The sequence below is a fragment of the Sceloporus undulatus genome, chromosome 4 (genome assembly GCF_019175285.1).
Source record: "Sceloporus undulatus isolate JIND9_A2432 ecotype Alabama chromosome 4, SceUnd_v1.1, whole genome shotgun sequence".
Lineage (NCBI taxonomy): Eukaryota > Metazoa > Chordata > Lepidosauria > Squamata > Phrynosomatidae > Sceloporus > Sceloporus undulatus.
Window position 1 is genome coordinate 112,451,832 of NC_056525.1, and position 14,343 is coordinate 112,466,174.

Here is a 14,343-nt window from a genome sequence, read left to right on the forward strand (position 1 = left end):
TGAAAACTTGACATTGAAATTAGAACAGGAAACAACAAAGTGCCAACTTACATGTAATGACCTCAAATTGCAAACTCAGCGTGTCAATGCACTAAAAGTGACAGAGAAACAGCTAAAATAGGAGAAAAGAAAGGAGGAGATAGATGCTCTTCTGATAAGTGTCATATGCTCGGGATTAAATTTGTGTGATTCTTAACTTTAACTGGTCTGCTTCACAGCCTGTCTGTTCATGGCTCTTTCAAAGGCCAAACTATTTTTCATGCTGACTATTTAACAACTGTGTGTCACTTTCCTTTTCATTTATATAACCATTTCATTCTTGGACTTTTACAATTTATTATTTTGTTTATTTTGTTTTGTTTTTCATTTGCAAGTCACACTAGTCAATTGCTTCTTCAAAAGAGGCATCGTAATTTGTTTCATTCAAAGATGAAGCAAATAAGTTGTGGCGCCCTTTTTCATCAAATTCTTGTTTATATCAAGCACCATTTCTTTAAACAATAGTGGTTCCTAGAGGAAAGAGCTATTGCTAGCTCTAGTTATGATGGCTATGTATTAGCCATCATGAGAACAGAGGGTGGGAACAGAGGTTATGGAGCACAATAGAGAGAGTGGTATTGTACTAATGGCCTACCTGTGGGCTTCCTAAAGAAAATAGTTGGCCAGCGTATGAACAGAATTCTGGACCAGATAGATCTTTGATCTGATCCAGCATGGGTCTTATATTCTCATTTCTTTACTTTGTCCAATCTTGACATTCTTTTTCCTCTCCTCTTTTCATACTTCATTTTTATTGCCCTCCAACTACATTCAATCTCATCATTTGCTCTTTTTACATCCACTAGTTCCCCCCATAATTGTTGTACTTTTCACCACCTTCCTCTCAACTTCCAGTTTATTATTTTTAAGAAATATTAGAGCTTCATGGCACAGGCCAATGAGGGAAAGGGCAGGAGGGAGAATGAGGGAGCCTAAATTCAACCACTAGTGTTACCTAGAGAAGACTGGCTGAATCAACAGGAACATGGTAAATTTATAATTATGTAATTTTTATTAATCCAATGAGTACATTCTAGTTGTGACTAACAATTCAATTTAGCTAAAATAATTAATCTAACCCCGTTTTCTTGCAATTTGCACCATTTATTAATGAGCTCCAATTTTAGGCAGAAAGTGAGATTCAAATAAATGCATCCTAAGAATCTGGAAGCTGCACCAAAGCTGCACTTAGGAATGGAGTGTGGCTTTGGCACGACCTCTGGACTCTTAGGACCCATGCATCATTTAAACAGCATACCTCCAAAGAGACCCGAAGCAGCTTTATTTTGGCAGTCTGTAACAGGCCAATAACAACTATAATAGATTCACTATAGAAGTGAGCTGGGAGAAAAGCTCACTTGGCCCATTCTCTGATCTTTTTTCACCAGCAGGCAAATGTGTTATTTTTTAAACAAGCCTTCTATGTTTAACTGGTTGAGGAAATGCAATGGATGTGCTATTCTTAATAAGTTATATGTTGTTTTAAATATTCTTTATTGTTTTCCAGTCAAAAAATAAAAAACATATAACTTCTCTTACATACATATAAACCAATCCAGCTATTTTATTTGATAACTAATCATTTATAAAACTGATCAATGGTATGAATAGAAGCAAGTTCTAATAATCTTATCACATAGAAAGAGGATGTGCACTAATATGTTATATGATTTAAAGTCTTTTTTTGCTGTTTGAAATTTATGTTTTTAAGTAGATTGTTCTTTATATTATATCTCTCTATATATATTGTTAAAATGCATTATAGAGTGGTTTAAAAATTTGTTTTAACATACTTTGCAAACTGTTTGGGGTCCTCTATGGGAGTAAAGTGAAATATAAATGAAATAAATATATAGTGTGGGAGTTCTGTGTATCATGTTGGATATCCCATATTAGTTACTATATATTTCTTCAGTTGCTGTGGTAAACAATCCATACCTGCCACACCAATGATATTGCAAAAACGGGATAATTAAGTCTAGCTTCTTGTATACTGCCTTTGAAAACCACAGCCCATTTCATAATAAATCTTTCAAAGGACCATTTATTTTATAATAGCCTGTGTTTACTGGAGCATTTGTTACTTCCACTTTAAAAATAAAGCCTCTTCAAGCTCAACAACAGGCAATTGTGAGTCAAGAATATTTTTTTAAAAAAACTAATTGGCCAGTTATTTAAGATTTCTTTAAAACTCAATACATAATTGTTCTACTGCTAAATTTATTCTCACTGAATAACATAAAGTATCTTAAATTAACAGTTACAGGAACCATAGAGTCATCTAACATTTTTTTTTCATGCAGAGAACTAAGAAAATTGTTTGTTGACATGATTCTGTATTATCTCTTGGGAAAAGCATCCCCCCTCTCTCTCTTATTTGTGTGTATGTGTGCAGTTAATCACTAATAATATATATTTCTTAGAATGATTAACAAACAGAATTTTATAAATAAATTAAGAAAACCATCAATCTTCTGCCCTTTTCTGTTGTAAAAAATTAAAAGCGTGTATCTTCCAACATTTCACAGATGAAAAGGAGGACATGTGTAGCTAAGCAACAGTACAATGTGGTCAAGATGAAAAAGGTTATTAATGCGGAATAACGAATAGGTTAAGACATGCTGCAGCATTTAGCTTTTCCTTGGGTCTGTTGGGAAGGGCAAGATTCCACCTGTCATCTCCTCTTTCCCCTGCTGAGTCAAGTGCAAACTATGAATTCAGTTTGCCAGTGGAACTAAGCCTGTGAGAAGTAGGGAATGTGGGTGGATAAGAGAAACACAAATGTTTTTAAAACAGCTTATAAAATTGGGATTGGGACCTTTCCTGCCAAATTTGGAGCTTCGGAGGATATGAATGGGAGCTGCCTCCATGACGACAGTTTACAACACTAACTTGAATGGCTGTTAAACATGATGATATACTTAACAGAAGATAGCTTGATTTATATAAGATGTGATTTGCCTTAATATTTAAAAACAAATGAACTGGTAGCAAGTGACTGTGTGGGTGCACAAGCACATTATTCTGTGTTAATAATTCCTTCTATCACAATAAGCCTCTGGAATCTTCATTTGATACAGATGTATATAAATGTATATGGAACCAAATAGGAAGGTTAAGACAACTTATTGAGAAGACAAAAAGTTTAGGGATCAGCGAACAGGATGTAACTCAGCATGCCAGTAGAGAGAATGAGCAGAGAGACTTTGGCCCAGTACAGATGGGCCCTTTGTGGTGTGCCCATGGTGTGCTAGGGTTGCTCAAGGGCGGGGCATGCACACACCCCACAACCCTAGCACGTCATGGGCATGCTGCAGCTGCACAGCACCATACAGACAGCACGCGCAACGATGACGTCACAGCTGCACAGTGTCCAAAGAGCGCAGCACAGCTGCAACATCACCGCACCGTCTCTGGTGCTATGTGGTATCACAGCGGTGCCGCAAAAAGGAGCCGCTTCTGAGCGCTTTTTGCTGTGCAGCAGCGCCACACAATTTGGTTGTTGTGGCACTCCTGCAGAGCAAAGGAAGGCGCCTATTTTTGGTGCTCTGTACTGCGCCATAGTTAGGAAATTGATTGTAGACTTCTTTAAATAAAGTCTCTCTTTTTATATATATACTGTATATAACTCCTGCGTGATTCCCAGTAGTAACTAACACCACATGAAATGAGACAACCTACCTTCTTGGTCATAAGTCACAGATGATCCAAACTCTGCATTGATACTTCAGAATATGTTTGGTGCGATTTGAAATGTAGCTGCCAATCTATGAAGCCCTAAACGAATTGGGCATTCCTTATCAGAGAAACAACTTTCTCACTTTCATTCCACCATGTGAACTGATCCAGTAATTCCATGTAGATACTGCAGCTCCAGCATCCACACAGAACCTGACTTCCCATCCTTCATTGGTGGAGAATTGGTCCCACTAACTCCTCAGAAGGTTCTGCTGGATCAAACAATGGTCTCCAACAATATCAAGTTATATGTTGAGTCCACTGAGAAGTTTTTAGTCCTTGTAACATAAATCGTCAACACATACTAGGTGTGGATATCTTTGGGTCATCCCTACACTTCGTTCATAGTTATACAGGGTGGGGGAAGTAGCCAATGTGAGCTATGCACAGTGTTTCACTTCAATTCCACGAATATGCAAAACAATATGGCTTATCGCACCACTGTATAACATGACTTACAGCTCCCGAATTCAAGCCTAATTCAGGCTGCATCCTGGTTCTATTGTGTGACTTTTGTTGCCAAATCCACCATACAAGTACAGCCCAGCAGCAGCCTGGGTCTCTTAATGGGCTTTGGCTGCCATTTTTCAAAGCTGGAAAGCTCCTGACTTTAAAAATGGCCACTGATGCACATTAAGGGAGCTGGGCTGTACTTGCATGTCTGATTTGGCAACAAATCCATGAGACAGGACCAGGATGCAGCCTGAATTACACTTCAGTTTGGGAGTGGTAAGTCACATAATAAAAGCTGCGCAATAAGCCACAACGAGTACTTCATTTAGCATTACATTGTATCCTAAACCTGCAGTTCCAAGATCTGTTGAAACCTGAATGCTGCTAGGTGATTATGCAGACATTTGCAGGGGCAATTATAACAGTCCATGTTGGTGGTTGTGGCAAAAGACACGTAATCTGTCCATGGTTTAATTGGACATTTGTTACATTTCATTGTAGAACTATAATGTCTAGTCTACTCATCAGTTCAATTAATGAATTACAATATTTTAATTGAATCAATAGGAGCCCTTTTACTCAGACAGCAGATTTGTATTTTTAAAGAAAAATGTATAAACATCACAGATGGCAAGAAAGACTTCTTCCTGTGAGAAAGGAGAGGGAATTCTCTTCTAAGACAATGCCTCCCTGCTGTGGTGCAGGTGTTCATCTTCTAAAAACACTGTATCCCCCCCCCATTCTGTTGTCTCATATGCAAATTTAACAGCTGAGCAGTGAAACTCCTATGCATATTGATGGAGACATCAGTCCCATTGGGTGCAGTATATCACAGATCTAGGTATGTGTACATCAGATTGAGGCTTAGTACATCAACAGTCCATACTATTCACAGTCATACTATTCACCACCACAGTGATGGTGGTGGTAATGGGGAGAGGGAGGAGGAGACAAATTTTCCACCCTTTCAGTATGTTCCAGCCTAAGTGTGCCAAAATACCTTATTTTTCTCCATGTGATGTGGGTTTGTGGGATTGGGGGCTTTGTAGTTTTTGGTTTTTTTAGGTGCTACAAAATGGGGGCTAGGAGTTGCACGCAGCCATGGGTGCACTTTCCCCAACCATAAACTAGAAAATCCCATTTTAAGGTTTTGTTACCTCACCTACATTTTAAGTTAAACATATGCAAAATGAAATGAAGTTTCATAAACTGGAAAATTGAAGAGGAGGTTAATCAAATAAATGAACTAATTAAAATGCACAGCTATACTACTCTGAAGCAGTAAAGATCAGTCTTTATTAGGATCCTAGCATCCAGTCTTATACGCAAACACATTTCTAGTTTGAATGAAAAAAAAAAATCCCTGGTTTTTGCACCATGCTCGCTTCTGTGCAGTTACTATTACAACCACAGAAGGCTGGGTATGAAAGGTTTACAAACTAGATGGGATATGAACATAAGATCAACATGAAATATAAACTGCTATTTGCATACCCTTTCACCTGGTGGGCCAGGCGGTCCATCGTTGCCAGCAGTGCCCTGGAAAATATCAATTTATTCAAAGATTAAATGTTTGTTTTCATTAGAAGGAAGAGTACCAGTAAAATTGCCAGTGAAACTGATTCTTAGATTCTGGCCAAATTACCTTTGGACCAGGTTTTCCAGTTGGGCCTCTTGGACCTCTTGATCCACGTGGTCCCTGTTGAGTGATAGAAGATATGCAAATGATTATGCTCATCATTCATTGCATTTGTTGCGTGTTACAAGCATAAAAAAATAGACACCTTTTCAAATACTACACAACTAGCAATTGATACAGAATTGCATATGATAACATTAAGCAGGGTGATGGGGAAAATGCATAATACATACTGTTGGTCCTCGTTGTCCCCTTGGGCCTGGTTTGCCATGCAAGCCCTGGAAAAGAAAGTTCACTCAAATTAATCATAGCATTTGGTGTGTGCGTGCTTTTCCCCCCTTGAGAAGATTTTGCTGCTTCAAAAGGGCAGCACAGAAGCCTGCTAGGATCAAAAGCTATATGCCATATCTGACTACCTGCTTTGCATTCAAGTTTTGATAAACAGCTTATTCAAATATTTATCACTTTTCTCCATATTATATGGAGAAATTTAAGAATTCTCAGGCCACAGTTGTTTCATAATGCTAATGAGGGAGCAATGTGCATTTTCAGAAGACAGACATGGGAAATAATGAAGCCTTCTACTACCTTCCAATATCTCCCTGCAAGCTCTCTATCTAGCTATCTCTCCCCCTACTATTGTCTCTCACTCAGATCAGGAAGATTAAAAATGAGCTTGACTTGGGGGAGAAGAAACAAGGGATCAATGTCACTCCCTTCTCTCATGAACCATCTCTTCTTTCAAATGCCTTTAATACAACTTAGCATGTTTTGGACCCAACTTGCCCCTCCTAGAACGAGCACGGAAATAGACACAATTTGTAATCAGAAATCCATACATTTCTGGGCTTGTGATAAGTTCCAGAAGAGAAAGGAAAAAATGTTCAGAAAACACTACATATATTTATTTCTAAAATGCACATAGACATATTTTACAATATCAGTCATGTTTCCATGAATGTTCTATGGGGGGAGTGACATTGTTTCTTGCTTTTCTGGCAACTGTCCCAAATATAAATCAAAATATTCCTGACTGACTAGTTATTCCACATTCTACATTATTTCAGCTTTCTTTCCTTCCTCTCCCAGAAGGGATATATGGTCCTTGTTTGTAAAGTGAAGGTTCACCCTTTGTCTTTCCAAACTTTCTGTCTTTCTGAAGGTTCACCCTTTGCCTCTGAACTCTGAAAGGATAGAGCAGCACTTTGTTTTCTTGTGCTTCCCTGAACCTCTCTTTAGGTTCCCACACACACATTTCCTCCCATTCTAATCTGCTACTTGTTACTAGCAAATATGCAGATATGCTACAGAGCAGGCATTTGCGAGGCACTTTTAAATTGTCTTCAAGATCAAAAAATGCTCTGTTCAAGCAATTGGGAAGTAATCACTGTTATTCAAGAAGAGCAGTTTGCCAGTTTATAGTTGAGAATGTGTGAACAGTGGTGAAGGATCGCATGTGTCAGTAAGTCACATCTGGCTATATACAGGTTGAATCATCCTTATCTGAAATGCTTGGGACCAGAAATGTTTTGGATTTTGGATATTTATTTATTTAGGAATATTTGCATATACATAGCGATATGATTTCTATCTTGGACATGAGCCCCAAGTCTAAATCTGAAACTCATTTATGTTTTTATATACCTTATACACAAAATTCTTAATAAATTTGTGCAAGAAACAAAGTCTGTTTACACTGAACCACCAGAAAGCAAAGATGTCACTGGACGATCCATGTGTAAAATTTTGGAGAATTTCCAAATCTCCAAAATTTGAAGAATGTCAGATTTTGGAGTTTTGGATAAGGAAGACTCAACCTGTATGTACAGTACATATTACCAGGGTGCTTGATGTATGTTTATTTCCGTGGAGCTCAGACAAATCCTATGGGCCAGATTGCAGTCTATCTGCAAAAGCTTTATGCTTCTTCTCTAAATTGATGGTGGCAGGGGAAGAATGCTAATTACTTGTTTTTCTTTTCCCTCCACAATTCTTTTTTTCCTTTTGTGTTAAATTTTTAATACTGGAAGCTTGTGGTCAGGGACTGTCTTGTTTTTGCTGATCTTGTGTGAGATGCTTTGGGAGTCTTTTTTTTCCTGAAGAATGAGGAGTTTTCATTAAATGAAAAGATGGTCTGGACTTCACTTTGCAATTCCAGGGTTGTTTTTTTTTTTTAAAAAAAATCATGCATGAAACTCAGCTAAAACCATTCTTGGAGAAAATGAGCACAGTTAAGAACCTTGCAAGGATGCTGAAAATACAATGACCTCATATTAATTTCATATCTGAAGTGGTGAATCTGTAGGCCTGCTTTTGAGTTAAATAAAATGGAGTGGAGGGCAAAGTAATGATATACATTACTTCAGTTTTACTTAATGGCACACTAAGCTGCCATCAAGTACAATTTTCAAGTCATCTTTTTTCCCCTTTGATAACTTCATCTTATTTCTCCTGCAAGTGATCAGCCACATCCAGTTGAGCTTTATGGATACTGATGCAGTGACCTTCTAGCGCTTGCAGACTCTGCATTATATATTTCACCCACCAGCTCCATATAAACAAAGCAGTTCCATCTTGACTTTTAACAACCATTTAAATATGTATCTTTTTTCATACTCACTGTATTTTTGCCTGTTCAGCTGAACACTCTGTGTGTGTATGTGTGTTAAATAAAAGAGTGCTGGTAAATTAGAGTATATAAAAGATTCAAGAGGAATCCCCTTGAGGATAAACTGCTGGCTTTGTTGAAGATTCACAGGATATGGGAAGAACTGGCAGCTGTTAACTACAACCTCCTCCTCCTTCTCGCCCTCCTCCTCCTCCTCCTCCTTCATTTTCTTATCAAATATACACACTAGATGCTTGTCAGAAAAGGTGATACCATCCTATCCAGCACAAAGGATCCCAAGTATCCCTTCTTTACTTCCTCAGTTGTTTACTTGCTGATTTACTGGAAATACTTCTGTACTGCCTTTCAAAGGCTGGTTTACATCATGAAATTATGCTCAGCACACATCCTCTGAAAAGATGTGTCTCCTTCACTCTTTTTACAACTAAGGAATAGACTGGCCCACAGGTACCTATTCATCATTGGGTCACTGGAGCATGGACTTACCATTACAGATACATCACCACTATTGTTACTTCCAAAGATGTGCCACTGTACTAACCATATGGATTGTCCAAACAGGAAGTGGTGGGATATGGGATGATAATTATTGTCAATGAAACAAATGTGGGAGAATGTGTAGCCCTTCTTTCCTGTAATGCAGTGAAAGAGAGATGATTTCCCCTTCCCACAGCAGCCCCTTATGCGATCCCAAACCTGCCACAACAAACTAGGAAACCCAAAGAACCTCAGTTTCAGGCAGCTTTAATGGCTTCATGAAGGAGGATATAAAAAAGAAGGTCTGCAGAGTCATGTTGGATTTAGATCACTGTGAAGTAACATTCTGCTCAACTTGTCCATCTTTTGAATTCAACTAGCAATGTATTCTTCATATTCACGAACAAAATATAAAATATATATCATACCCTTGCACCTTTCTCTCCATTGGCACCTGGGAATCCAGGGAATCCTGTAGAGCCCTGTAGAAAAAACAAATAAATATAGAGATTATACTGAAAGGTATCTGGATAACATCCGATATATAATTTATTTGCTGCATATTATAACAGGCATGTTCACAGGTTTTATGGAGTTATTAACTATCAATCCAATTGCAAAATATTTTTACTGCACCAGTGGCTGTACATGGAAAGACATGGTTAGCTGGGAAATATCAGTGACCACATGACAACTACAGCACCATGTGGCAGTATTTAAGATTGGCAGTTTTATAAGAAAGGTAGAACATAAAAACACAAGGAGGATCCTTCTACTTAGTCAGATGATTATTCCATCTAGCTCCACACAATTTATTTTGACTGGTAGAAACTTTCAGAGTTTCCAGTGAGGGCTATTTTACAGCTTTACCTGGAGATGGCAAGGATTGAACCCAGGACCTTATGCATGCAAAGCATATGCACAGCCACCAAGGTACATGTATGTTCTACAAAGTGTATTGCAATATGTTGTATTGTTAATCTGATGGGACAACATGAAATCAATATGAAAATCATTATTTGCAGCTAGTGTCTTGGTAGCTTACCATAATTCTTCAAGTCCGGAATGCATTAAAAACATCAACAGTGGTATAATTTTAATACATACATCTAAATCTTAAGTCACATCAGTACAGCCAATCCATGGAAAAACAGCCACAGACCAAATCCATAGATAGCATAAATATTTCATCATCCAACCTCACAATCTGGACAACAGAGAGCAATCAGTGCCCCAAAAAAGTGCTTTTAAAACAAATAACACAATAACATCACTACAAAAAGCAAGCCCAACGGTGAAGCTTTCTTCCTGTGTACCCTATGTCATTGTGACAAATAATCTGTTCTTGGTATTATTCTGCACTTGAAGAAGGTACCCAAGAGGCTAAAAGTAGCTATTGTCAATAACACAGCACTTTAATTTTCAAAGTAAAACCTGGACTCACAGCTTCACTGAATTGGAGCCACCAACTGCCACCACCTTTACCATCTTCCTCCTGTATCTCAGCATCTTCCACTTGAAGCAGCAGCCTTATACTGCCAAATGCCAAGGCTGGTTCTGCTTGTCACAAGGCTATAGGTGGTACACAGTAAACCATCCCAGTCCTGGCTATGCATTTCCTGTAATGATTACTAGAAATCTCATTACTTTTTCTCTGTTTCTGATTTTTTCACTGTGATTTTCTGTAGTATAGACATAGTTTGTCATTGTGCAGATTTGATATAGGGAAGACCAGTGAATGGAAAGGCCCAAATGTTAGATCCAATTTACTTTCCAGACACTGGAGATTAAAATCATAGGATATATTTACTTAGGTCTCACAGTGTGTAAGTGCTAGATATATCATCCAAAGGCTCCCTAAGAGACACCACAATGATTACTCATTTTTTCCTGGAGCAACAAAGGTGTTTTATAACTGTTATAATAATAATTGTTTAAATACAAATGGAAGAAAAATCGAAGGCAAATAAGTTCTCTAGCTTTGCAAAACTATACTGAATAACCTGTGAATTTCTAGTAGACATTAATAAAGAGCCAATTTTTAAAAGTGGGAGACAGGTTCTGCATACATATTCATTTACAAATAGGTATATGTGTGTGTGTGTATCTGTCTCTGTGTGAATGAGATGAAAGTGCATGTCTCATTCTTTGGTAAAGCAGTACTGACAATAGTGGTCAATAGCACAATAGGAGAGGAAAGCCCTTTTCTCACACACTAGTAAATCATTTCCAATAGTAATGACAAATATATGCATAGGGGAATCCAGTTATCTTGTGTATTGGTAAAGTAAGGATTTTCCTCCACTATACAGTACAGTGTGACCTTGGTATCTATGAAGGGATCTGTTCCGGACACACCCCCCCTCCATGGATACCAAAAGCCGTGGCTGCTAAAGCCCTGTTGCCTCCAATGGTGGTGCGTGCAGATAGTTGTGCTGCCATTAAGGAAAACAGGACTTCAAGTGAAGTCCAGTTGTTTCTAAGGATGGCACAGCCGCATGCATGCACCACTACAGGGGACTGTTCCTAATGGCAGCATGGCCACATGAACATGCCACCATTGGGGACAACGTGAGCTTGCTATCCACAGATGCTTAAATCCATAGATGGCAAGTCCGCAGAAACACATACAAATGTTTACTTGCTTATCTGAGACTGTAGGCAAAACATGTCCTTTTAACTACTCTTTATAACCTTGTTAAACTGATGCTCATGACTACTAAAACAAATTTTGCATTTCCATTGTTTTTCACACTTGCCCACTTCAACTGCATATACATTTGTCCAGAGAGGCCCCACTCCATGCAACTGCCAGAGTTGACTGAACTCACAAAAGCTTCCTAGAAATAACTCCTTACTAATTAGCCTACTAGATTCCTTCATGCACTTTTTTTACACCAAAGTGGGCTAACATAGCTATCTCTTTGAGGGATGCTTAAAAATCCTGTGACACTAGCAAATAAATATTTGGGAGGAGGTCTGTTGTCTCTTAGATATTAGATACTCGATGTTATTTGAAAAGGACAAGCAATTATGATCATGGGAAAAGAGCAGGATTAAAGAAATGCCTTTGCTCCTTCTCATCCGAAATATCAGGAGTTCTACAGTCTATTTTCGGGCTGAAACAACCACCACCAACATCTATTTTTTCCACTGCAGTGTAAGTGAAGTGAAAACAGGCACACGAACAGTCGTTAGGTCTTTAAAACTGTGTTCTCAGTGCATGCAGTCCACAAATCATATGTTTCTTACTCCTGATTCTAGAGGAAGATATGCAGTATAAGGGGTGTCAAACCACAAAGTGGCCTACAAGAATAAGTAAAAAGGAGGGGGTATTGTATGTGTCAGTGGTTCTTCATTTTGATCCTCCAGATGTTTTGACTTCAATTCCAAGAATAACTGGCCACTAGCTGAACTGGCTGTAGCTTTGGGGAACTGAAGTCAAAAACTAGAAGAGCAAAATGCAAAAACACCGATAAAGTGGTACATTGATACTGATACTGTCTAACTATAATGTTCAAAGTTAGTCTAAGACATTTTCTTTTTGCTTGAGGCTGCAGGTCAAGGTGCATAGTATTGAAAGGTGCATAATGTTTTGGGACAGCAAGCAGAAAATCCTAGAACCACCTCTTCCCATTTCTGACCTTGAAAATACTAGAATAATCAATTAAATAGCTGAACATTTGCTATCCTTTCTGCTCACAAAGTGACTGCCCCATTCTGTTGGCCCCAAAAGCTTCTTGTACAGCTAGTACGGTCAGCAGAATAGCCAGAGGAATGTAGGGAATGGCTGTCTGCTTCTGTTTCTATTGCTAACATTTTCTCTTTTGCTGTGGGAGCAAATAATTGCATTAGGTAACACGAAAAAGGACCTGGTATGGCTGCTAATCAACACAGAAAGACCATAGGACTGTTAAAACCATACACAAGATCACAGCACAGAACCTGCAGCTTGCAATATCCTATAGCGGCCATAAACTTTTCAAGAGTTTTCAACATTTTAAAACCTCTAGAAAACATTAAGCCATGAACAATGCCCGCAGACCAATTTATGTTTTAACATAATGAAGGTTTAGCTTAATAAAATTCACACTGACACTTCTGTTTCCAGGGGGTGGGGGGTGGAGGCCACAGATTTTCTTTGAAGTATGTCGTTTCTGTTCATACTTTGAATAATGGAAGATCTCTTTGATCTTAAGAAATTGCCAGAGAGTTTTGAAGCAACGACAGACAAAAAAAGAATACAGAAATCTCAGACGTTTAGGTTAAAAGGCAGGTGCATCAAAGCCCTACTTCTGAAGATGAATATTCTTGATGAATATTTTCCACAGCAGTAACAGTATATCACATTAATACAGATTGCTTCCTTAAAAAAGGACAAAAAGTTCACCCATAGAAAATGAAACAAGTTCCATAATAAACATGGGCTTCTAGAGATTTTAAAGAGCTTAATGTTATCTTTTTATTTAAAACTTTCCAAAAATAACTAATAATTTAGTTTAAAAGCCACTGACTATGGTAACTTTCATGCTATGATTTAGAACACATATCACATACACAAGCATCAAACCAGATAGTGGTTCAAGATGGAGATTCCAGCAGATAGTTCTATGGTTATTTGAAAAGGACAAGCAATTATGATCATGGGAAAAGAGCAGGATAAGAGAAATGCCATACATTTTCTGTGCTATTCTAGATAATAATTAATAATAATAATTTATTTTATGTATATACCGCTATTCCAGAGATCATAGCGGTGAACAGCAAGTAAGCTAATCTTCAAGTAAGCTAATTAGCCCCCAACAGTCTGGGTACTCATTTTAGTGACCTCGGAAGGATGCAAGCCTGAGTCGAGCTTGGGCCCTTTTGCCGGTCTTGAACTCGCAACCTTGTGGTCTTGAGTAAATGGCTGCAGTACAGGCATTTAACCACTGCGCCACCAGGGCTTCCTTTTAATGGCAGTTAGCTCATCAAAAGTCTAAAGGCATGTTTCTGCAACCTTCCCCCCCCCCCGAAGTATATTTTTCCCTCCCCCCACTGGATGAACCATGGTTAAGGTTTCCACTCACCAAGGTCTAAAACTCAAATGAAACTATCTTTCAGATCCTCCCATTCATTACCACAAAATTAATGTAGAATGTCCTGGAGACTTGTGCAACAAAATCAGTAACAACATTCTTACAGAGTTAACTGATCAGCGACAAATCCAAAAATACATAGAGGATCCAAGCATTAAATCATGCTTTTGGAAGTCACTCCTGGAGCATTTAACCTGGTGAAAACATAAATATCTGGACTGACTGTCTATCACTTCTATCCCAGGATTACAGTACAGTATATTGTGATTGAACTTCTAGGTTCCTGTTAT

At 38.3% G+C, this 14,343-nt stretch overlaps 1 protein-coding gene across 1 annotated transcript in view; it reads right to left on the reverse strand.

The window, feature by feature from the left end:
- COL11A1 (collagen type XI alpha 1 chain) overlaps nucleotides 1-14,343 on the reverse strand; it is a gene marked incomplete at its 5' end in the record, with an annotated part of 325,199 nt that overhangs the window by 128,511 nt on the left and 182,345 nt on the right. Inside the window, 4 exons of the mRNA XM_042464341.1 lie at nucleotides 5,725-5,769; nucleotides 5,876-5,929; nucleotides 6,103-6,147; nucleotides 9,404-9,457. Of these exons, the coding sequence (XP_042320275.1) occupies nucleotides 5,725-5,769; nucleotides 5,876-5,929; nucleotides 6,103-6,147; nucleotides 9,404-9,457 (198 nt within the window). The remainder of the gene's footprint in view (nucleotides 1-5,724; nucleotides 5,770-5,875; nucleotides 5,930-6,102; nucleotides 6,148-9,403; nucleotides 9,458-14,343) is intronic.